We start from the raw sequence: 25554 nt of genomic DNA, 5'->3' as shown, positions 1-25554 counted from the left end.
TGAATGAACTGTTCTGTTTTATATAAAAATGTTTTACTGAAGGGTGCCATTGATTTTTATTCTCCAGTGTTTACACACACAGACAAACACTGTTATGTTACATTTCATCGCATTTCATATGCTAAGCAGAACTCTTTTTTTTTTTTTTTTTTTTTTTTTTTGGTACCAAGTCCCTCTTGGGATACTGCAGTGCAGGATACTGGAAAGGATGATTCGCTTGTCATCGATTCTTCTCTTTGCCTTTGTCCTTGATTTATTCTGCTCAGGTATCCCCCCAGGAGTGCCCTCAGTAGAGAACTTAGTGACCACCACTGACTTGAGTCAGTTCTCAGTCCTCACCTCACATAATCACTGTGACAAGCTAAGTGCTACTTTCTACTGCACTTCCTCACCTGCTCCCAGGGGCGGGGCTGGGGGTGGGGCAACTTGCAGGCTTGGTGCTCCTCTGCTTCTGGATCCTCTTTTTTTTCCTTCCTTTTCTTTCTTTCCCCTCCCTCCCTCCCTCCCTCCCTCCCTCTCTCTCTCTCTCTCTCTCTCTCTCTCTCTCTCCTATGTTCGCTGGTTTTCTTCTTCCACTTCTCCTGCTGGAGGGTTTCCAGGCTTAGACCTTGACCTTGATCTTTTCCCTCTCTGTATTTGATCTTATTCTTTAATGGCATCACACAGTCAGTCTCCTGGCTTTCAAAACCAAGCATGAGCATTTCGGAACTCTAGATTAGTATGTCCAGTTGTCTATTCAATGTTCCTCTTTAATATCTAGTAGGCATTTCAAACCTAATACTGAAAGGAACATATTTTACACACTTGCCTCCCATATATATAGTGAACAACCGACCACAGCTACCTCCCAAAGCTTCTGCTTCTCCGACAGTTGCTTCCTCAGGAAGTGACAGCTCTGCCTTCAGCTTCTCAGGCCAAGACACTGGCTCTGATTGGTTTTTTGCTTTTTGTCTGACTTCCTTCTCCATATCAACAAATCTGGGCAGCTTAAAAAAAGGTTAATGGGGCTGGAAAGATGGCTCCAGACTGTACTTCCAGAGGACCAGGGTTCAATTCCCAGTACCCACATGGTGGCTCACAATTGTCTGTAACTCCAAGATCTGACACCTTCACACAGACATACATACAGACAAAACACCGATGCACATATAATAAAAATAAACAAATTTTAAGAATTGTTTTTTTATTGTGTGTATGAAGGGTTTTGCCTGCATCTATGTCTGTGTATCATGTATCCGTGTAGCTGGTGCTCTCCTGTTAGAAGAAGGTGTTGATTCCCCCTGAAACTGGAATTACAGATGGTTATGAGCTATCATATAGGTGCTTGAAACTGAACCTGAGTGCTCTGCGAGTGTTCTTAACCACCTAGCCATCTCTCCAGAGAAAACAGCACTGGTTGTTCTTCCAAAGGACCCAGGTTCAGTTTCCAGCATCCACAGGGCAGTTCACAACTGTCTATAATTCCAGTTCCAGAGGATCTCATACCCTCACATAGCCATATTTGGAAGCAGAATACCAATGCACATTAAATTAAAAAAATTATTTTATTATTTATTCATGTGTATGTGTGTATGACACATGTGTACAGTGCCTATGGAAGCGATCTGATTCCCTTGGACCTAGAGTGCTAGGTGTTTTTGAACCACCTGATAGGGATATTGGGAACCAAACTTGTAAGAACAGTTCACTCTCATAACCACTGAGCCATCTCTCCAGCTCTCCCACAGCCTTCTCCTCTTCCCCCATTCCTTCTTACAGGCATGATGTGCCACGCCAGGTGCAGGAACACAGAGGAGCATACAGTTATGGATGGTATTGAATTTAAAAGCTCCTATTGTATTTGTTTCCCCATCAAAGCACATTTAATGTCATTTTGGGCAATAGATTAAAGTCTTTCCATTTTCCTAGGGAAATAATAGGGCAACAGATATGTAAAGTAGTCCTCTCCTCCACTGTAGGTAAATGGGATCTCATTCTGTAGTTCAGGGTAACAGCAAACTCCTGATTCTCCTGTCTTAGTGTTAGGTATCCTGAGATTGCAGGTGTATAGCATTACACTTGACTAATTTGTATTTCTAAATATTCATGAAACTTGGTGTAGTAGCCAGAGTTTGGGAGGAATGGGCCTGAGTGGAGGGCGGTAAGTGGTGCAGAGTGCAGTGGGTGTACCCTCAGTTTTGGGAGCAAGCGTTTCTGTGTGTGTCCACACGGCACTTTGTAAAATACCTTTTTGAGAGAGGTAGTGGTAGCTCATTTAATTTAGATTGTGTAAACTCCTGACTAGCCTTTAAACGTATTTTATTAGGTTTGTCAAATAATAATGTGTGCCATACAACTCACGCTTTCTGATGTGCAGTTTACGTATTTAGACAGATGAGGGAAGAACTGCTATTATGATATGAAGAACACTCCCAGAACCCCACGGCTTTCTTGAGCCAGCTCTTGTAGTCAGCTTGTAGTGTGCCCCATCTCTTTTGCTTTTATTTCTATTGTTTTCCTATTGTATGTAACCATTTGTGTTTGATTTCTCTCACATGTAGACATACGGCACTTGAATGTATCCCTAACTTTCTTTTTATTGTAGAGCAGTGGTTCCATGTATGGACACACTACACTTTGATTGAAAGTTCACCAATTAATAAACATTTGAGTTATTATTTTTGTATAATGTTGGGAATTTAACATTCATATGCAGGTCTCTGTGTGGGCCTTTGTTTTCATTTTGTGAAATTGTTCTCAGTGAGTTTGCTTGTAGTTGTATGGTTAACTTCATAAGAATTTGCTTAACTCTTTTCTGAAGTTTTCTGTAGTTTATAACTCCCCAATCCTTGCCAGAACTTGGAATAATTGAGTTTTTTCATTTGAGTTAATCTGGCTGGTCAGTAGTGGTAAAGATTCAGTAGGCCCTGGTTTTGTGGAAGGTTTGGTTTTTTGCTCTTTTAGTTCCTGATACCTGTCCTGTACCCCCGCCCCAGCTGATGGAAGGCTTTGGTTGGTTGCTTACTTATTTATTTTTCCCTTTTCTCCTTACCCTGGCAAATGCCAGCAGAGCTTGTGCAGCAGCTTGCCCCCCTGGAGACCCGGTGCTCGCCTGTGACCTGGGCTGTGGACTCTCCTCCAGGGTGGTGGCTGCGGCAGGTTTGCTTGCTGGCTGCGCTGAGGCTCTTGTATACTTTGCCTCGTCCCTGCTAGAGTTTCTCCAGTGCTTCTGTGAGCCTTTCCTTCTGGCTCCATCCTGAAGTCTGGCATTCCAACCAGGCAGAGAATGGAAAGTTCAGAGTGTGACGCCCTCTGGTCCTCCGACACCCTCTCTTGTAGAAAGGTCTGAGGTTTGTTTAAGCTGACCAGAGGATGCCAAAGATAGAGGTTTGAGTCAGCTCACTGACTTCGGGGCCTCCTTCTCACTCTTCTTCCTCCTTCCCTTCCCCCTCCCCCGCCAGCCAGTTGTTTTCTGGGCTTTGTCTGAGACACACTGTAGTTTTAGTCCCAGTAGTTTGCTGAAAAAAGCAGAGGCGAGATAGAAGAAGCTGCCAGGAAGTTTCTGACCACATTAAGCCTGGGCATCTGCCGCCACCACTGAGCTGATAGTCAGGGGCAGCATACGCTCAGGAGAAAGGCATCCAGAGGCCGACTGGGCTCCGCCTGTTGCTCACTAAAGAAGGAGAAAGGACTGGCCTGGAAATGCCTCTTTTAGATTCATCTTATTTGCCACCAACCCTCTTTATTTTGACTCACATTCTTGGAATTGCTGGTATTCTGTACTGGAAGAGATGTGCCAGAGACAGAGCAGGTAACTAAGTGATGCCTCCCTTCTTTAATCTTCTGTGGGGCTCCTAGGGTGGGGTAAGTCAGGGAGATCTTCCTACTTGCTTGTTTGCCTTAAAGGGCCAGTGCACCCTTCAGCTGTTGTGCTGTTAGGGGATGGAGGGGAGAGACACAGGGAGATGGGGTGGGGGTGGGGGGGGGGAGAGAGACCCGCCAGCCAGCCAGCCAGCCAGCCTCCTTCCTGTTCTGTGACACAGGCCGAGGGCTGGGTAGATGAGGTGATGACTGGTTTCCCGTTGAAGAGAAGTGCTCTTACTCAGAGTATCCTGCCTCAGAGGATTAAGGCCTTCCTCCTTTTGCTTTCTCAATGCCCAAGTGGAGCTTTGGTCCCTGTGGTCGTCACAGTCATCTTAAGTATGGGATTGATGTAGACAAAAGAGGGGGGTGATTACAAGGAAAGGTTGTGAGGCCTCCTTTCTGAGGTACATTCTGTGTTGCTCTTTGGTTCAGTTGATGCTGTTCCTTCCTGGGGCTATACCTAAGCCACAAGTGTTAGGAAGCTGATGGTTGTTTATCCCCAGGAAATCAGACTGATCATATGGCACTGGAAGGCTGGAGATGCTGGAGATGTTCGTTAGTTAGGCTATGCTCCAGGGCTTTCCCACTGTCGACTGTCAGGGTCAGCCCCAAGTACAGCTGGTTCAGAGTGGCTTTGTGAGGACTGTAAGGTGCACTGGTGCGCTTGTTCTGGAGTCTACCCTTGGATCTCAGTGCTTTTAATATCGTCACTGTTTTCCAGCTCACCACCTTCATCTAGACCACTTAAGGACTTCTTACCGGTCCTTACAAGCTAAGATGGGGCTTGATGACCTATTACTTATATTTCTATAAAGAGTTCATGAATGCTTGACAGAGTTAGAATTAGATCCTGTTGATTCCCCAGTGTCCTTTTCTGGTTAAGTCCCAGAAGAGGTTTTGGCTAAGTATTCAGGTTCATTGTGTGGCTCTATCAGCAGAAACAGAGACAGACATTTACAATTTTGTGTGTTTGAACGGTACTGTGCCAGAATGACATGCTTGTATTTGATCTCAGAGAAGTGTGTGGCTGGGCCGCGACACACATCTACAGTACTAGAGCTAAGAAAGTGAAAGCTTGGGAGGTCTTGAGCTCCAGGCGTCCTATGTAGTGAGCTTTGTCTCACAATAACCACAGATGCAGGATGTAGCCTAGTATAAGCCCCTGGGCTTAGTCCCTAACACTGAAAAACAGAAAGAAAAGGGTAGACAATGTTAGGGCCTATGATTTGTCATTTATAAAAAGAAAATAACATTTAGATGGAGTCTGCAGTTTTTCTTTTTAGTGCATTATGGGAATGAAATTGGTTAATGGCTTTAAAATTTATCTTCAATATAGGATGTTCTATGGGATTTAAGAGCCATTGGCTCCTTTTTAAGTACTTTGTTTTTATGTTTTAAAACATTAACTTTACAAACAACAATGAAATACATTGAAATTAAAAGAATATAAATGCATTGTAAGCCTTTTATTAAGTGAAATGGCTTTGATACTAATACTTGTACTGAGAACGTACTGCATCTGATTTATCCTTAGAATTAGATGATGATGGCTTTTACTTGGAAACAGTGGATACCAAGCCATCCACAGACATACTTAGAGGATTATGGACTGATCTTATTATTATTTCAATTTCAATGTGTGTTTTGTCTGTTAAGATGTTTTTTTGAAAATAATGTGTATATTTTAATTATTGTTTGCCAAATGGAGATGATGACCAGAATAAAATTTCTTTGCTATTTCTGCATATTTGTATTTTTCATAAAAATGCACATAATGAAAATATGAAAATTCTCATTTTCTGTCTCTGTCTCTGCTTCAGCCTCCAGAGTACTGGATTGTAGGTGTGTGCCACACATCTGGTGGAATATTTGTCTTTTTTACCTGGTTTATTTTTGTTATTTAATTACAATGTATGTTCCGAATAAATTTCAGACAAAGCTCAGTTGCGTGGGTCAGATGTTTAGTCCATGATTGCATGGGTGACACACATTGTGTGATGATGTAAAACTGGTTAGAGTGTATATGGAAGGGTTTGGTCTTGTGTCTCTTTTGTAGTTATATTTACACAGTGTAAATGATGGTCATAATTTTTGCTACTGAAGCTGTTCGGTTTTGAAATGTATTCAACTCTTTGAAGAGTTTTGGTTTATTTCAGATAAATGGTGATAACATTTATTGCTATTTATTTGTCTGTGCGTATTGCCTGCCTGCCTGTACATGCCTGTATGTACAACTCCTGGTGCATGCTTGGTACCCTTGAGTCAGAAGAGAGCATGGGACCTTCTGAAACTGGAGTATAAATGCTGTGAGCCACCATGTGGGTGTTGGGGATGAAAGCTAGCCCCGTGCCACATCACCAAGAGCCCTTAGCCCCCGGCCCATCCCTTAGGCCCACGTTTGCTCATGTTTATTTACGTGCATCAGTCTTAAGACCTGGACTCTTTTCAATAAAACATAACAGAAATGTGCCAGATGCTGACTCCAGTATGACTGTAATGATACCCAAAATTATCTAATTGATGTTATTGTTTTGCTTTTAACTAAGTAAGGTAAATTTGGACACATAAATTGATTTATGCTACATTTTTTTTTTTTTTTTTAAGAGACAGGGTTTCTCTGTATAGCCCTGGCTGTCCTGGAACTCACTCTGTAGACCAGGCTGGCCTCGAACTCAGAAATCTGCCTGCCTCTGCCTCCCAAGTGCTGGGATTAAAGGCGTGCGCCGCCACCGCCAGGCTGCTACTTTTTTTTTTAATGTCCTATATAATAAGGTCAATATGCTTTCTTCCCCTCGTTAGTTTTTTTTTTTTTTTTTAGTTTTTTTTTTTTTTTTTAAGATTTACTTATTTATTATATGTAAGTACACTGTAGCTGTCTTCAGACACTCCAGAAGAGGGAGTCAGATCATGCTGCAAGATGGCTGTGAGCCACCATGTGGTTGCTGGGATTTGAACTCAGGACCTTTGGAAGAGCCGCCGGTGCTCTTAGCTGCTGAGCCATCTCTCCAGCCCAAGTTTTTTTTTTTTTTTTTTTTAAAGATAAAGTCCCATTGTCTAGTGTGCTCTGAACTTATGATCCTCCCAAATTCTGGAATTACAGGCTTGTACTACCAGGGTAAAAGTGTTATGAGCCAAGCTTGCATGGTGGTGCAGGTAGATTCAAGGCCAGCCTGGTTTTCATAGAGAGTTCCTGGACAGCCAGGGGTACATAGTAAGATTCTGTCTCAAAAAAACAAAATCACAAGCAAATGTATTATGTCAGAAGTGAATATTGCTTGACTGGCTTGTCTGTAAAGTTCCTTTAAGCACTACACTTCTGGGACCACACATTCTGATAAATCCTTACTGTTAGGATAAAATACCTTAGGTATTTTATCTCACAGACCCTGTCTTAGTAAGGGTTTTACTGCTGTGACCAAACACCATGACCAAGGCAACTCTTACAAGGACATTTAATTGGGGTTGGCTTACAGGCTCAGAGATTCAGTCCATTATCATCAAGGCAGTGTGCAGGTGGAATTGAGAGTTCTAAGTCTTCATCTGAAGGCTGCTTGTGGAAGACTGGCTTCCAGGCAGCTAGGATGTGGGTCTTAAAAGCCCACACCCACTGTGATACACCTACTCCAACAAGTCCACACCTCTTAATAGTGCCACTCCCTGGGTCAAGCATTTTCAAACCATGACAGACCCTTAGATGGTTTGCTTAATGTGTATGGACGGGTCCATATATATTAATACATGGAATGTTCTACTTAGTTTTACATTTGTCTTGAGGCATTTGTGGTGGTTTGAATGAGAATGGACCCCTTTGGCTCGTATATTTGAATGCTTGGTCCCCAGTTAGTAGATGAGTTTAGGAAGGATTAGGAGGTGTGGCCTTCTTGAGGAATGTATGCCACTGCAGGTGGGCTTTGAATTTTCAGAAGTCCACTCTAGAGTCTTCTTCCCTCTCCTCTGTCTGCAGTTTGCAGATCAGATGTGAGTTCCCAGCTACCACCACAGCTATGCATGCCTGCCTGCCTGCCTGCCTGCCTGCCTGCCTGCCATCATGCTCCCTCTGATGGTCATGGACTAACCTGATGAAACTGTGAGCAAGCCTCCATTAAATGCTTTCTTTTAAAAGCTGCCTTGGTTGTGGTGTTTCCTCCCAGCAGTGGAACAGTAACTAAGACAGCATCCATACTTTGCTTAAAGGTATATAATTGTAGAACATAGAACCTATGGACTGTTGTTAGCAAGAATTGATAGTTGTTCCTCTAACCTAAACCTTTCAGTTCAAATTCTTCCTAGCAGCGATTATCTGCCTCCCTCTTTACAGTATCAGGCTAACTTATATTTGACAATCATTACCTTCCCTCAGCACGCCCCCTTCTATTAAGTGTTATTTCCTAATTCTTTGCTATTCTAGTACTCTCTTTGGACAATTTATTTTTTATTTTATTTATTTATTTTATTTTTACTTTGGAAATGTGATCTCTCTATCTGTGTGTGTGTGTGTGTGTGTGTGTGTGTGTGTGGTGGAGTACAGCTGAAAGGTGGTGAAGAAATCACTAGGAGTGAGATCTGGTCATAGGACATAAGTAAACAGCTTTTAGGGCCATATTCTCAAGCCACCATCTCTTTAGCAGATGTAGACAATATACAAGAAGGCACTGACAATTTGTAAACACTCAATTAGAAATTTAAGTATTTTCAGATAGTCGTATTTTAAGTATTTTAATACATACTGTCAACACATTCACATATTGAAAATATTCATTTTTTAAAAGATTTATTTATGCCATGCAATGGTGGCACACGCCTTTAATCCCAGCACTTGGGAGGCAGAGGCAGGCGGATTTCTGAGTTCGAGGCCAGCCTGGTCTACAGAGTGAGTTCCAGGACAGCCAGGGCTATACAGAGAAACCCTGTCTTTAAAAAAAAAAAAAAAAGAATTATTTATTTAATTTATTATATGAGTATGCCATTGCTCTCTTCAGACACACCAGAAGATGGCAGCAGATCTCATTACAGATGGTTGTGAGCCACCATGTGGTTGCTGGGAATTGAACACAGGACCTCTGGAACAGCAGCCGATGCTCTTAACTGATGAGCCATCTCTCCAGCCCCAAGAATATTCTTTTTTTTTTTAAAGATATATTTATTATATGTAAGCACACTGTAGTCCCAGAAGAAGGGCATCAGATCTCACTACAGATGGTTGTGGTTGCTGGGATTTGAACTCAGCACCTTTGGAAGAGCAGTCAGTGCTCTTAACCGCTGAGCCATCTCTGCAGCCCATCCCCAAGAATATTCTTATTCTCAAATTTTATTGATGTCTCAAGTCTTCTGTTATTTCTCTAGTTCTATTGAATGCCCCCTACCCCTACCCCAACCCCTGCCAATTCCATTCCATTCTGTGTCCTCATGATAGTCCTTAAGAGCTTTCTAAAATGCAGAGTTGGGCTGAAGATTGATCAGCAACTGAAGACCCTTGCCATGCACACCTGGAGACCCCTGGGGTCCTCAGAGCTCTTGTAAATGTGGAAGGCAGAGGCAGGTGGTTCTCTATGAGCTCAAGGCCAGCCTGGTCTAGAGAGTTCCAGGCCGTCAGGACTACATAGTAAAAAACTGTCTCTAAAAACAAACAAATGTAATGGAAAACTATAAGGTATTATACAAAAGGTTAGTGATTATGAGCAATTGTCTCACAGGAGAGGATTTAAAGGTCCTTTTTATAGCCTTAATATTTTGATCAATTTGGTGTTTTAGAAAATAATTATGTTGGCTTAGTTTTCTGTACTGTTGTAAGAAAGCCAGCAGCTGTAAATCGTCACATGACCCTTACCCACATGTGGAAGTTTTGCCCTGAATGAGCCTTTGTGAAATCCTCCTGTAGCAGTTAAATCACCTTTTTCTGCCGTTAGCATGAAAAGATGAGAATGGCCACGTTCCACAGCAGCTCAGGCCTTCTGATGTCTAAGCTGACTGCCCTGACAACGCCCTCCTCTGCCTCTACAGCATCTTCTCTTACAAGCTCAAAATGTCTCAGAAGGGAGGAGATCTCAGGTTTCACTGCCTTTAGGTCCTTCAGGATGCTAGGGCAAGTTCTGTTTCTCAGTCATAACCAGTAAGGTTTATGTTGATCTTTATTTTATTTATTTTATTTTATTTTATTGGTGGGGGGGGAGACTGCAAAATTCTTTGTGATGTGCTCTAACTTTTCTATCATCCATAGTTCTTTTTGTTGGCAAGGGTTTGAGACCTGGCATCACTTTGTTGCACAGGCTGGCCTTGAACTTGAAGCAATTCCTCTGCCACAGCTTCCTTGGTGCTGGGATTATAAGTATATGCTACCACATCTATCTGGTTTTAGGAGTTGTTCTTTGTTTGTTTGTTTGTTTGTTTGGTTGGTTGGTTGGTTGGTTTTTCGAGACAGGGTTTTTCTGTGTAGCCCTGGCTGTCCTGGAACTTACTCTATAGATCAATCAGGCTGGCCTCAAGCTCTGAAATCCGTCTGCCTCTGCCTCTGCCTCCCAAGTGCTGGGATTAAAGGCATGCACCACCACTGCACGGCTGGAGTTATTTCTTAATTTTCTGAGGAACATTCTACTTCCTTAGTTATTTTGGGTTGGTTCCTCAGAGACAGCAAGTATAATAAAAGACACAGCTTTGGAGGTGGGCAAATAACTTGTTTGCTTTTTAACCTTGTATGTCATAGTATATGTCATCTCTAAAATGGAAATGATACTTTTCTTAGAGAATTGTTGATGTGATTGGATGAAATTACAGCTCTTAGCCTATTCATGATCTGTGACTAGTTTCAGTAGATGCCAGCTTAGTTTAGCTTAAATAACTGAATGCATTCTACCTGCGTGGGGTTTGAAGATAAAGGATAGTCCTTTGAGCTCAAAGAGTTTGGATTTGATAGTAATCTTTGGAAAAGATTACTAAATATGTCATAGAAAATATTCCTTTTTCTTCTCTTTCCTTTATCTTACAGTTTCCTTTTCCCAAGACAAGATAACTTCTAGGAGGATTCATCCTCTTCTATGCTAGGAAGTATATTTGGGACACGCTCTGAGTACCCTTGTCACAGGCTGTGAAGGTGGCCCTCAGCTTAATCAAGGGGGAATAGAGCTAGCTGAGGCACTTTCTTAATTAGCAATAACAGGATTATTAGCAGTTTGTAGGTGGGAGTGAAGGAATTTGTCAGCTGACTGAGGTAATAGGATTGTGAGGGCTGTTTGGCCAGGCCGGGGAGCTCCTGTTTACTTTTCCCACCTGTGGTCTTTTGGGAGCCTTCAGGACCATCCTGTCCTGGGTGCCAGCCCCTCCCCCACGCCTGTCTTCAGGAACAGGATTGAAAGCAGCATTAGCCTAAAGAAGTTGTTCTATTTAGGGAGCTGGAGCTGAGGGCGGGCGGTGATTAGGTCCTTATCAGAAGCCGGCCTCAGCGAGGTGAGGGCAGAATTGGAGTCTTTCTGACATCCACTGCAGGGATAGGATCAGAATCATGAAGAGGCAAAGATGGGCGGGGCTATCTGAATGAAAACGCCATTCATTGTGCTTTTTCAACATTCCAGTGTCTGGTACAATTAGTCCGGACTTGGAAAACAAGTTGGACAAACAAGCAAGCAGCCTTCCACTGATGGCTAGAGGGGTTTCTGGCCTGGCTGAGTTAGGTGCACTGACTGAAGAAAATGTGAGAGGATACAGGAAAGGGATGGGGCTTTGCGATGTCACTTCTGGCTGGACGAGGGAAAGAATGGAGCAGCAAGCACCCTGTATGTCTGGTGCTGATGGAGTCTGCTAAGCTGATTGCCACTGCCTTGGGCTGGGCTGTTTTATAAAGAAGGTGGAATCAGAAGTTTTGGGCAACTGTAAGTTGGACGAATGAATCTCCCTTTGAAACCCAGGAATCCCTTGACAGTGAACAGTGTAGGGGTTTGCCCGTATGGCCTGAGTCTGGCTCAGATGGCTGACGTTTTAGATGTGCCTGAGAAGAGGCAAGCCCAAGGAGCAAGTCATTGGGCAATGATGCACTGTCCCTGACTAGGCAGTAAGCCATTTAGCTCACTAGCTCACCTGCACTAGGATCCACCAGGTCACAAGCTCTGCTCTGCACATTCAAAGGCCAGCTTCTTTCTCCCCAGGCTTATTTAATACCTTGATTGGAGTTTTGTATATGAAGCTCCCACCTCTTCACTCTTTGTTGATCTGGAAATAGTGAGTTGGTGCTGCTTTTGAATAGCATGTTCTCTACCTGCAGATCAGGACCCAGCCTTTGGAAATGATCTGGGGAGGAGCTTCCTCTCTGACCTCAAGGGAAGAAGGAGGTCAGTAGGAAGTTGTGGGTGGAGTCACTTCTCTGTTCTTTTCTGTCCTGTGTGTACCGTCGCACAGCCCTTTGGCTCTCTCTCTCTGTTCACCTTTAAGCCCACTTTGAGCAGCTGCAGAGGGTGCAGAGGCCACTAGCTGGAAGTCCTTTGGGACCCGATTTTCTAAGGTGGGACCAGGGGAGCCATGTGGCCCAGTTACCAAGATGAACATGAGTTCAACGCCCACCTGGTGTGCCGCATGTGCTGCATGGGTTAGTATGTGAAGGGTTTTCTTCTTACAGCCTTGTGTTCTTTGACTCACTGGAATGCACCTCCTTTGAAGCCTTGCAGGCATTACACAACCTTTGGGCTTTTGAAATATGGGGTAAATAGACCTGGGTTCCCCACTTCCTGGGTACGTCTTTGGCATGTAGGGCAGTTAAGAGCCCAAGCTTTGGGTGTGGGGCTGTTTTATGGAGTGTGAATTCATGCTCTTGCATCTGTCTGTGTCAGGAAGCCACTTTTAGTTATGCTGCACAGAGCTGAAAGATGGGGTATTTTTAGCAGAAGTTGGTTGGTTAGGGTGTTCACCTCTGGGGGAGGGAGGAGTCATGGTCTAAGTTTCCTCTTTGGGGCCTATTGCTAGCTGTTTTACATTTTCCTTTCTAGCTAAGCTTGAGAAACACACTTAGGATGATTTGGGAACAGAATCTGTTGGAGGTCAAGGGTGGGGCCTGTTAGGTCCCTTGGCTAGGGAGGGGAGTTCATTAGATAATCTTCTGTGACCTTGACCAAGTGGTCTAGGTTTTTGGATATATGTTTTCTGTGGGGTAGAGATTGGTGCTGGCTTGAGAGCAACCGCTCAATTCTCAGTGAAATGAAAAAGATGAAATTAATTAATGTATTTCATAGAGCTAAACCAACTCTTCCTTATAAAACCAACCCAAACCAAAACTGTCCTTTACTCTGAAATTGTCCTACTTTTTACATTAAAATACCCTTTGTTGTATAAAGACATTGTTATTAAATGGTAATTTCTAGATAGTCTTAATCATCATTTTCTTTTGGTTTTTCGAGACAGGTTTTTTTTTTGTATGGCCCTGGCTGTCCAAGAACTCATATCTGTAGTCCAGGCTGGCCTCCAACTTAGACATTGCTTGCCTCTGCCTCCTGTGTGCTGGCCGCAGCAGCTGCAGCAGCCGTAGCAGCCACCTGGTACCACCACCAGCCAGGTTAGATCTCCTAATTAATTTGGGGAGTTTACTGGACAATAAGATAGTGTGTCATTTTATTTTATTCTTTTGGTTTTCTTAAAACAGAACAAAAATATGATCCAGATTGGTTTGATTTTCCTAATATTGAAATTACTGGTGGTTTGATCCAGAGGGATTCTGGGAAGAATATAGAAGAGAGGAACAGGGGCAAGATTCTGGTCTCTCCTGCCTTCAGGGTCTGTGCTCCCAGACATGAGGTGTTTTTGAGGTGTATACTATGCCATGTCTATGGCACAAGGAGAGGCAGTATTAGGCTGCTATTGCCTAGCTGTTTAGCTTTTTGTCTTTCCAGAGAATTCCTTCCTGGGACCCAAAAAGAATGGCCTGCATTTGGAAGTGCTTGGAGATAAAGCCCAAAGGTCCCCTTTAGTAACTAACCAAGGAATGTAAGGAAGTCCAGAACCTCCACTGATTTAAGGCAAAACCTTCTGCACTTTCACCTCTTAATTCCTAGAGCAGTGCTCCTCATCCTTCCCTAATGCTGCAACTCTTTAATACAGTTCATGTTAAGGTGACCCCAACCATAAAATAATTTTCATTGATACTTTATAACCGCAATTTTGCTACTGTTATGAATTGTAATGTAAATATCTGTGTTTTCTGATAGGCTTAGATGACCCCCTCGAAAGGGTCATTAACTCAGAAAGGGGTCGTGACCCACAGGATGAGAACCACTCACTGGTCTCTGTAGCATAATATAATAGTTAAGAAAGGGAGACACAATCACAACAAGAACTTGCTGCTCTACCACTTAATGGCTACACAGACTTAAGAAAATTGCTTTTTTTTTTTTTTTTTTTTTTTTTTTTGTGCCCTGATTTCCTCTTTGTTAAGAGAGGAATTAAGCAGGTCCTAGTTCATGGAGTAGTTATGAGGCATATACATTCATAAATACTAGCTGGTAATTGTGGTAATATGTGAAATGCATATAGTATGATAAGTCTGTTGTTCTCTCTGTTCTCATAGAAGTCAGACTTGTGACTGTCTGCCTGGACACTGCAGGGAGGATTACTTTAGATGTTCTTTGTTCCTTTGGGTAGAGAGTCTGGTAGCTAGAGAAGATAGCTCTCCCCTAAGCTGGGCTTAACTCTGCTCGTAGACCTATGACTCTTTCCTGAGAAGGGAAGCCAGATTCACAGCACTTGGGCTTTCTTAGAGGTGCAGCTATGACTCTTAGTCAGTTGCTTAGATTTGAATGTTTTAAGCTTTCCAGATGATCTTGATATGGCTGGCTCACAGACCAGTATTAGTAACCACTGGCCTAGTCTGAACTCCACATTTTGTAAATTATACTCAAACTTAAGGGGGGGTAGGTATCATAAAAAAGGAGACCGAGAATACAAATTACAGGCTTGTTCCTATGTAATCTTCTTTTCTGCCCTAATCATCTATCCGTTTGTCCATCCATCCGTCCGTCCACCCACCTGCATATGCATGCATGCATGTATGTATGTATGTGCACATGTTTCCTTTTTTGTTTGAGTATGGATGTTTTGCTTGAATGTGTATATGTGTACTGTGTATGTTCCTACTTCCTGCAAAGGCCAGAAGAAGGCATCAGATTTCCTGAAGCTAGAGTTTCAGATGGCTGTGAGCCATCATGTGGGTGCTAAGAATTGAACCTGCAAGAGCAACAGGTGCTCTAAACCACTGAACCATCTCTCCAGCTTCATCCTACTTCAATTTCTTTAAGTTATTTTTTGAGGATTCTTAAAGTAATATCTCTGTATCTATAAAATATTTAGCCTTCATGAATGAAATACTTAAGTGAATATTCTGGATTTGGTTTGTTTGTTTGTTTGTTTGTTTGTTTTTTCTGAGACAGGGTTTCTCTGTATAGATAGGCCTGGCTGTCTTGGAACTCACTCTGTAGACCAGGCTGGCCTCAAACTCAGAAATCTGCCTCCCAGAGTGCTGGGATTACAGGTGTGCGCCACCACCGCCCGGCTTAAGTGAATATTCTAAAAAAAAAATTGCATTTTCTTTTTTTGTTTTCTGTTTTACTCCCTCGAACTTTGGCTTTTCTCTCCTCTCCTCTCCTCTCCTCTCCTCTCCTCTCCTCTCCTCTCCTCTCCTCTCCTCTCCTCTCCTCTCCTCTCCCCTCCCCTCCCCTCCCCTCCCCTCCCCTCCCCTCCCCTCCCCTCCCCCCCTCCCCTTTCCCTTCCTCTCCCCCTCCCCCTCCCCTCTCCTCTCCCTTCCCCTCCCATCCCCCTCCCATCCCCCTCCCCTTTCCCCTTTCCCCTTTCCCCTTTCCCCTTTCCCCTTTCCCCTTTCCCCTTTCCCCTTTCCCCTTTCCCCTTTCCCCTTTCCCCTTTCCCCTCCCCCCTCCCCTCCCCTCCTTTTCACTATTGCACCTGCCTTGGCTCCTTGGCTCTCATTCCTTTTTTCCCTTCTACCATCTCCTATGTTTTGGGGTGATACGGATTAAAGTCTGGGTCTCAGGCATGCTAATCACAAATTCTACCTCTGAGCTATATACATACACTTCTGGTTTTGTGTGTGTGTGTGTGTGTGTGTGTGTGTGGTGCCTGTGCTGTTGATGTATGTGCATGTGGATGTGCTCATTTCACACATAGGCACCCATAGGTTAGAGGAGGATGGTAGGTGTCTTCTTTTCTTGCATTCTTTTTGAAACAGGATCTCTTCCTGAGCCTGATGCTCTGCATTTTGGTTAGGCTGGGCTGGCTAACTGAGGAGCTCTGGGATCTACCTGTCTTTTCATCCCAATGCTGGGATTATAGGCATGCATCCATGCCCAGCTTTTAGGTGGTGCTGAGGAGTCAAACTCAGATCTTCATGCTTGCACAGTGTTCTTACCCATGTAGCAATTTCTGCAGTCATCTGGTGTTTTTCTTTCATTAACTTTGGTCCTATACTTTCTGATTTTCAGTAGTCCAGACAATTCTTAATAATAAAACTTTCTTAAGAAATAAGGAAAATTTAAATTTGCATTGAAGATTCTAGAGTTGCCATTTTCCTAAGATCCTAAGTAACCCTCATTGAGGCCTTCTCAGCATCACTAATCCTTGATAGTAGATGTTCTTTGTGAAGAATCCCTGCTGTGACTGTTCACTTTACTCCTTTCCCCTGGATTACCCGGGACATTATTGTGCTGGCTTGTACTAATTCCATGGAGGCAATATGTGTATTGGCTGCAAATCTGTGATTTAGAATATAACAAACATGAATTTGTATTCTACTCTTACTATGTGACTTTGGAAAAAGCAATAAGCCTGCTGAGCATTGCCAGAATAGAAGTGAGAGCAAATAGGGGCTGGAAACTTTATGGAGAGTGAAACGGAATGGGTAGCAGGCAGGGGTCATGTACTAGTGGATCGTTGGATCCCAATGTAAAAGTTTGAATACTATCCTGAATGGGAGTATCAGGCTATGGCATTATGTAGAGTTGGGTTCAAATGTGACTCCTGTGATCTTGGGCATGTTGCTTGTCTTTGTTGGGCTTTATTGTTCTATAAATCAGCATAGTAGCTACTTTATAGAGCTGTTGAAGATCAGAAAGAGTATGTGGGGTGCTAAGCATATGCAAGTAGATGTTCAGTAGGTGCTAACTACTAATTTTTGTTTTGTTTTTGAGTCTTACTTTGTCACCCCAAACAGCCTTGAACATGCTAAAGTTCTACTGCTCCAGTCTCTTGAGCACTAGGATTATAGGTATGAGACATCATACCCAACTCTGAATCTACTAAATCAAAACTGAGATTACTAAATCCCAACCCATTAGAAGATTTTAAGGCAGACAAACAATAACAAAATCAGTTTTGGTAGAAATACTGCAGGCAACTTGACAAGGATGGCTTAGTGCAGGGAAACCTGTTAAGACTAAGGAGAAGGAAAGCATTTAGGGGCCTGGAGAGATGACTGGCTCAGTGGGTAAGGACCTAAGCTATGTTTCCAGCACCCGTGTTAAGTGGCTTACAACTGTCTGTAACTCCAGGTACTTCAAGGGGTATACCTCTTTTCTTTTGGCCTCCGTGTGCACTTGCACTTACACAAGCATATATCCACATAATTAGAATAGTACATAGAATTTTATAAAAAGAGTAGCAGTCTTTCACTGCTTCTCTCTTTTCTTATCCGCCTGCCTGCATGTCTGTCTGCCCCCTCCTTCCCTCCCTCTTTCCCTCCTCTCCCCTCTCTTCCCTCCCTTCTTTTCTTCCATTCCTTCCCTATGTGCTTGCTTGCTGAGGGTTGAACTTGGAGCCTCACATGTGACAAATGAGGCACTCAGCTGTATCCTTAGCTGAGAATTTAGCTCTAGACAGGTAGAATTTTAGAAGAGCATGACATGAATGACATGTTTAGGAAGCAATTTAAATATGTGAGAGTAGTGCTTGGGTTAAAGGCCTGAGGTGAAGATAAAGATTTGGGAATTACCACTGGTAGAGCTTATAGATAAAACCATGGAAGTAATTGTAAATATGTAGTTTTGTTTTGAAAAGCCACGTATGCCCCCCTCCCCCCTTCACATAACATCAAAATTTTTGCATGTAATTTTAAGTAGTTTACAAACACACTCTGTACAATCAAGGTCTCTGGTCCATAGATTTTTTTGAGACAGGGTTTCTCTGTGTAGCCCTGGCTGTCCTGGAATTCACTCCATAGACCAGGCTGGCCTGGAACTCAGAAATCCGCCTGCCTCTGCCTCCCAAGTGCTGGGATTAAAGGCGTGCACCACCACCACCACCACCACCACCACCACCACCACCACCACCACCACCCGCTTCCATAGATATTTTAAGAAACTATATATAGAATAAAAGAGAAAGGACTAATAATGAGCAGACACTTAAGAGTGGGCAGGAAAGAAGGAACAGCCAGGGGAGGAGGAGGAAAAACAGGGTAGATTAGAATCCCAGATTCAAGGTATAGATTGTTTTAAGGGGAAGGAAACCAGGTGTGTGCAACACATAGAAGCAGGATTGTCGGTTCAAGGCCAGCCGGAACTATATAGTGATTTGGAGGAAGGTAAATGAATGTTTGACCATGTCTTTTACCACAGAAAATTTAAGACATAAGCTGAATATGTTGGTGTGTTCCTATATTCCCAGCACTTGGGAGATAGAGGCAGGCCAGCCAGGGCTCTATGAGACCCTGCTTTAAAAAAAATACTGATTAGGGCTGGACAGTGGTGGCCCACGCCTTTAATCCCAGCACTTGGGAGACAGAGGCAGGTGGATTTCTGAGTTTGAGGCCAGCCTGGTCTACAGAGTGAATTCCAGGACAGCCAGGGCTTCACAGAGAAACCCTGTCTTGAAACCGCACCCCCACCCCCCAAATACTGATTTGGTTAAAAAGAATTCTGTTTACTTTTTTCTTTTCTATCTGTGAATTGTCTAACACAGTGAATATCTTGCGTTTATGTGTATATGCTCACCTGTGATGGTGACACAGTGAATACTTTGTTGTGTTTATGTGTATACACTCTGTTTTCAGATACGTCTTTCTGTATAGTCCTGGCAGGCTGAACTAAAAAATTGTCCTGCCTCATCTTCTTAATGTTAGGGTTACAGGTGTGTGATACCACACCCTATTCTAAATGTGTAAATTTTATAAAAGAAATTCTCAAAAGCAAACAACAGAAAATGTGTATGTTCAGAGTGAGTTATGTTGCAGTCAGACTGTTCTTGGTTTTTGTGGCAGTTAATGTAGTTCAGCAAAATGAGTCTGGTGTGAGCAAAAGTGTAGTTCAGAATTTCACTAGCTCTAACATTTCCATTGCGGCTGGCAGTGTGTCCCAGCACACAGGTAGTACTTACTGAAGCTTGAGGAGGTTTGTGTATAAACTTAGCTTTACATAGAACTCAGGTCGGTTCTGACCTCATGCAGGTGCCCACTGCACCTAGCTCTTGTTGCTTTAACTAGTTGGAATCAAGTGTTTGGCCGAGCATGTAGGTTTTTATTTTTGTTGTTCTAGGTTTTATTATGTTTTTATTTAAAACTTTGAAGTTAGGCATTTTAGGGGAAAAGGTAATGGTCTCTGTCTTCAAAGAGCGGTGTGCCTGGTGACATAAGGGAAAGGATGTGGAAGGTTCAGAACTCTGATGATGGAGTGATTAGCACAGTAAGTACCACAGAAACTAGGAAGATAGACAAGACTGGCAGAAACTGTCAGGAGGTTTCTCACCAGCCTTTTCCATATGCATTTAAAACCCCTAGTCACTTGCCTTTACCTATAAAATATAGGTTGGGCTCAAGCTTGTCATAAAAGGACGTGATTTGGGCCAGGCCATAGAATCAGGTTTTTTTAAAAAGAAATATTTATTTTATGTGTATTTGGCCTGTATGTTTGTTTGTATGTGCATCATGTGTGTACCTGCTGCCCAAGGAGGTTAGAGAGGGCATTGGGTGCCCTGGCCATGGAGTTATAGGTGGCTTTGAGTCCCATGGGAGTGCTTGTAACCAAGTCCAGACCCTCTCAACAAGCGCAACAAGTGCTCTGAACCAACAGTCTCTGCAGCCCCATCCCATCAGTTTTAAAGCTCACTGCTACCTGGTAAGCCATCTTAGCTCTATCAGCTCTGTCACAAACTGTCACTGTGAATTCACTTGGGTGTGACTTCAGGAATCAGCTTGTCCCAAACTGTCACTGTGAATTCACTTGGGTGTGACTTCAGGAATCAGCTTGTCCATCTCTGTTCCTTGTTTTTGTCCATTAGAGTTGTCCTAGGGGTTGACTCAATGTAGAAGAGACAAGTGACAAAGGAAGCTGTAGTAAGCGCAACCACAGCAGGTGGCATGCCACACCCAGGCGATGCCAGTACCTGCTGCCTGAACACCGCAGCTCAGAGTTAGATTTAGTATGCATTACCAGTAACAGTGTTTTACATACAAATTTTCTGCTCTGATAGAAACACAATGGATTGCTCATGGAAAATAAAGATTATTTTTCTATCACTATTCCTCAGTAGGTATCAAATTTGTATATCTTTGTTTTGTGTTAGAATGTTTGATTTTATTTGTTTATTTACTTGAAATTTTAAAACAGAATCTTATAGCCCAGGCTGGCCTCAAATCCATTAAATAGCCTAAAATGACTTTGAACTCCTGATCTTCGAGGCTCTGACTGCTATGCGTTGGGTGGGATTGCAGGAATACAACAATGTTCTGAGCTAGAATATGACTTAACAATGCTTGTTGCTGTTAAATATTTTACTTAATTGTGTGTGTTTATACATGCACATGCCAAGCACACTTGGAAATCAGAGGGCAACTTATGGGAGTTGGTTTCTTCTTTTTAACCCATGGATCCCAGGGATCAAATGCAGGTCATCAGGCTTGTAGCAAACTCTTTAACCCACTGGGCCATCTCTCTGGCCCTAGAAGATTTGCCTTTTGGGTTACAGATGGTTGTGAGCCACTGTGTAGGTGCTGAGAACTGAACCTGGATCATCTGGAAGAGCAGTTGGTGTCCTCTCCAGCCCTAACTGGTATTTGAATTTTGTTGTTGTTGTTGTTTTTTGTTTGTTTGTTTGTTTTGGATTTGGTTTTTTTGAGACAGGATTTCTCTGTATAGTCCTGGCTGTCCTGGAACTCACTCTATAGACCAGGCTGGCCTTGAACTCAGAAATCCACCTGCCTCTGCCTCCCAAGTGCTGGGATCACCGGTGTGCACCACCACCACCCAGCTTATTTGTATTTTTAATTTTAAGTTTATGAATGTTTTTCCTGTGTGTATTTTTGTGCACAATTTAGATCCTTGGTACCTAAGAGATCAGAAAAGGGTATGAGCTCCCTTAGAACTGGAGGTATGAATGGTTATGTTACCATGTAGCAACAAGTGCTACAAGAGCCATCTCTCCAGCTCTGTTTATTGCCATTTTTACTACCAGAGTCTGAAGGACCTTTAATGAAGCTTTTATGCAGATAGTAAGAGAATGAACAAATACGTTATATTTTAAGGAAGAACTATTACTTGGAGAGGTGGGAAGAGAAAATAGCATATTACAAAGGGAATAAATAGCATGAGTGTCATGATGAGAGGAGACTGGCTTGAAGCTGATTCTGATTCAGTCTTCAGATGATAGGACCGAAAAGGATGATGATGTTGAACCAAAGCAGCATCTAAAAAAGGAACTAGAAATGGTGGCATACAATGAGCAAGTCAAATACAAATCCTAGCTTCAAATATCAACATGACTCTATTAAGTTAAAGCCAGATTAGTCCTAAAATAAATAAATTCCCGACAGTTTTAAGTAAGAGTCAATAGGTAGAATTTATGTAGCAGCAGACCCTGGTGCTTTAGTTACAGATAAGTTCTTATGTTGCTTGTGAGTACCATGTGTGATCTGGACAGACCCTTTAACCCCAATATAAGGTTACAAGAGAATTAGAATGAGTAACTGGGGAGGTCTGTATGTCAATTCTGAGGTGTATAATAGGGAGAGACTTATTCTGTGCAAAGCAGGAAAAGATTCAATCTAAAAAACGATGTGAAGACAAAGTCTTGGGAAAAGAGAGAGTGCTTCCCGGGTGGAAGCAATACAAACCCCAAAATAAGAAAGCAGTGTAGTGTATTCCCCCAGAGGGAGAAGACTCAGAGTGGGCGTGGTACAGTGTGGCTTTTCTTAGTTACTCTCTATTAAGAGAGTAACTGCTCTTGTGGAGAGTTTCGTGTAAGCTTCTGAAGTTAGTTTGGAACACTGGGGACTCTCATTAAAAACTTTCATCTTTCTTCTGAAATTCTCTGACCTGGGAAGAAATGGGAAGAACCAAGCAGTGCTATATAAGTGAGTCCCTAAGGACAGTGAGTGATTGCTCCATCATGTTGTCTAGCACAGGAAGGGCTAACATCCAAAATTCTTAGTGAATAGGGACAGTGAGAGTGGTTGAAGATCAAGATAGGTTTCTTTCTTTCTTTCTTTTTTGTTTTGTTTTGTTTTTCGAGACAGGGTTTCTCTGTGTAGCCCTGGCTGTACTGGAACTCCCTCTGTAGACCAGGCTGGCCTTGAACGCCGTCTCTCAAGTGCTGAGATTAAAGGCGTGCCCCACCACTGCCAGGCTGAAGATCAAGATGTTTAATGGGGAATACATGGGGCATGATTCAATGAACCATGTATAGGCACGTATGAGACTCTGGGGTTAATTTCTAGCATGCCCATCCCCACAGAAAAGAATAGCTAGGAGGTATTAGGTTTTTTTTTTTTTTTTTGGAGACAAAAGTCTGCTGTATCCTAGGCTGGATTCTAACTCCCTATGTAGCAAATGATCTTGAACTGCTCCCCCACCCTACCCCACCCCCAACCCTGCTTGCTCTGATCCGATCTTGAACTTCTGACTAGTCTTCCTGTCTCCACCTCCCAAGGGCTATAATTACAGCATGGACCACCTTGCCTATTCATGCTGTGCTGGGGATCAAATTCAGGGCTTTACAAGTAGTCTGTCAAATGAGCTACATGCCCAGCCCTGTATAATTGATAAAGATGACTGCTTTTTATATTTGGAAGACTGGGGCTCAGAGTATGGCTTCACTCTGGATATAGAGCAGAAGTATTAAGACAGCAGATGAGGGGAGGATTGGAGTTAGTCAGTTGGGCCAGTGGCTGGAGATGAGTTGCTGATGAAATTCACTGGAGCCAAGTAGGCTCAGGCAAGCTAACATCTGCCTGCCGGCCCGCCTGCCTGTAATATGAATCTAGGAAAGATTTGTGAGATTTGCTATGTGTCAGTGGGGGCGGCAGGGATGGTCAATAACAGTGAGGGTGATTTTTTTCATGGTCTTCTTTTCCTTTTAAAATTTATTTGGAGATGACAAAATGGTTCAATGGAAAAGGTGTCTCTATCTCTGTCTTTGTCTCCCCCCCCCCTCAACAAAATGTAATAAAAATTTAAAGTAATTTTTAGTATATTCATTGTCCAAAAGATGGGTTTTATTATTTTGTCCCACATGTATGATGTATTTTTGCTCAGAGAGTATGGTTGAAATAGAGTGCTGCATGGATGGTGCAGGCTTCAGATAAATAGGAAAGAATCAGGCCTGGTCACTCAGTTCCTGGCCTTGGCTCTGCAGAATTGCTCAAGTGAATCTTCCATAGGAATGGTTGTCTGTGGGGCAGTCATTGTCAAGTATTGACAGAACTGATGTTTCTGTTAAAGAGGTTTTATGAGGGTGTGACTTGTGAGAAAGAGGAAGAGTTTCTTAGGAAAGGGGAGAGATGCTCAGGGGAGCTAACCTGCGAGGCTTTTGGGGATGACTGGCTGCTGAGGACACGGGAGTGGAACAGTGGGTAAAGTGATGCGGGAGGAGAGACTAGAGGATTGTAGTGTCTGTTTATGCCCTGAGTTCCCACTCCTCTCTTGCTGTTTGTAACTTTTGCTTGTTGTGAGGGATGCACTGTGCTCTCTGCTCTACTTAAATTGTTGTGCTGAGGAGACATTGCTATGACAAGGTTTTGGATTCGTGTGATTCTGTCCAATCTGTAAAGTGGTCATATAATCAAAAGAAAATAAAAGGTGTTTCAATGAGCTGGATCTTTCTAACAAGAACTCATCACACAGCTCTACCTTTTATATTGTTCTAGATAAACTGGGATGTGGGCATGGCCCAGGGGTGGGAGTTTACTGCTGCACAGCACTAAGTCAGAACCGCTTCTGTTTTTCTTTTGCAGATGAGCGGGACCGGGTGCAAAAGAAAACATTCACCAAGTGGGTCAACAAGCACTTGATGAAGGTAGGATTCTTCCATATGCTTCCCTAGCTTTTGTGTGTGTGTGTGTGTGTGTGTTTTCTCATATATTTGTGGAAGCCAAAGGTTGATGTCCGATTGATTTTTTTTTTTTTCCATTTTATTCGTTGAGGCAGAGCTCATTGATAAAGTTAGTCTTGCTTGCCTCTTCTGAAGCTGTAATTGCAGGCAGGCACCACACCTACCCAGCATTTATGTGGGCATCTGAAATCCAGGCTTTGTGCTTTTCTCACCCCCACCCTGCTCCAGTCTTCATGCTATGTGACAAACACTGTCTGCTGTGCTACCTCCCCATCTCCTCAGCAGCAGTGTCACACACACTACCTCATCACAGTGAGGTTGGTGATATCAGGCGATGGTTCCTAAGATTCTGAGAACACCACTTTTTTTTTTTCCCGAGACAGGGTCTCTCTGTGTAGCTCTGGCTGTCCTGGAACTCACTCTGTAGGACAGGCTGTCCTCGAACTCAGAAATCCGCCTGCCTCTGCCTCCCAAGTGCTGGGATTAAAGGAATGTGCCACCAGTGCCTGGTCCGAGAACACCATCATTTTTTATTTTTTCTTTTCTTTTTCTTTTTTTTTTTTTTTTTGGTTTTTGGTTTTTCGAGACAGGGTTTCTCTGTGTAGCCCTGGCTGCCCTGGAACTCACTCTGTAGACTAGGCTGGCCTCGAACTCAGAAATCCGCCTGCCTCTGCCTCCCAAGTGCTGGGATTACAAGCATGTGCCACTCATACCTGGCTGAGAGCACTACTTTTAACTTTGAATAAAAGTTATTTTATAGGGCTGGAGAGTTGGTCCAGAGGGCCATATTCAGATGGTAAGGCACATCTGAGAGCCACATGGCTCTAAAGGCACAAACGAAAAGAAAAAGATTTTTCTTTTTCTCAGTTGGGTTAGTTGTTCAGGGAACCTGACGAAGAGTTGGTTATATAATCAAACATAGCTCCTTAGGACCGTGCTGCTTCAGTGGCAAGCAACTACAGTGAGGGTGATTTTCAAACACAAGCCCTGATAAAGGATGTTTCCTACACTTTACTTCAAGCCCCAGATGTATCTTTCCCAGGTGTCCTTGATGGAATTATTTGGAGGTTGCCCAGGCATTTCCTATATTTGACACATCTTAAATTGCTAAATACCTTGTTTGTTGTCCAAGTGGAACCTAGATTAATATAGTAATAGTAATCTGTCGGTCCCTTGTTACCCAGTCCAATAATTCAGCTTAGAAAGGTGCTTGCTTCTGTGTTCTCCACACCCATTGCTTCCCTGCCCAGGGCTTCTTCATTTCTTGCTTTGACCACTCCTAATAGTTTGCTAACAAAGTGCTCTATAATAGTACTGATTATGCTATTAGTATTAGTTTATTGATGCCTTCCAATAAGTCAGACATTTTATAGTAAGCCTTTCTCGTGGATTAGCTCACAGTACTTCAGTGAC

General features: G+C 43.0%; 1 protein-coding gene across 12 annotated transcripts in view; it reads left to right on the top strand.

The window, feature by feature from the left end:
• The window catches only part of Macf1 (microtubule actin crosslinking factor 1), a 331824-nt gene that overhangs the window by 101552 nt on the left and 204718 nt on the right, over positions 1-25554 (top strand). For 10 of the 12 annotated variants that reach the window (XM_052177285.1, XM_052177287.1, XM_052177284.1 and 7 more), the window contains exon 2: positions 24044-24105. In XM_052177285.1, the coding sequence (XP_052033245.1) occupies positions 24044-24105 (62 nt within the window). Of the gene's footprint in view, positions 1-3480; positions 3791-12210; positions 12416-24043; positions 24106-25554 lie in introns of those variants that run through there. The other 2 variants (XM_052177280.1, XM_052177283.1) reach the window with 2 other exon arrangements.

The sequence above is a fragment of the Apodemus sylvaticus genome, chromosome 3 (assembly GCF_947179515.1).
Source record: "Apodemus sylvaticus chromosome 3, mApoSyl1.1, whole genome shotgun sequence".
NCBI lineage: Eukaryota > Metazoa > Chordata > Mammalia > Rodentia > Muridae > Apodemus > Apodemus sylvaticus.
The sequence above is the reverse complement of the archived record's forward strand: the minus strand, read 5'-3'. Positions and strand labels throughout refer to the sequence as shown.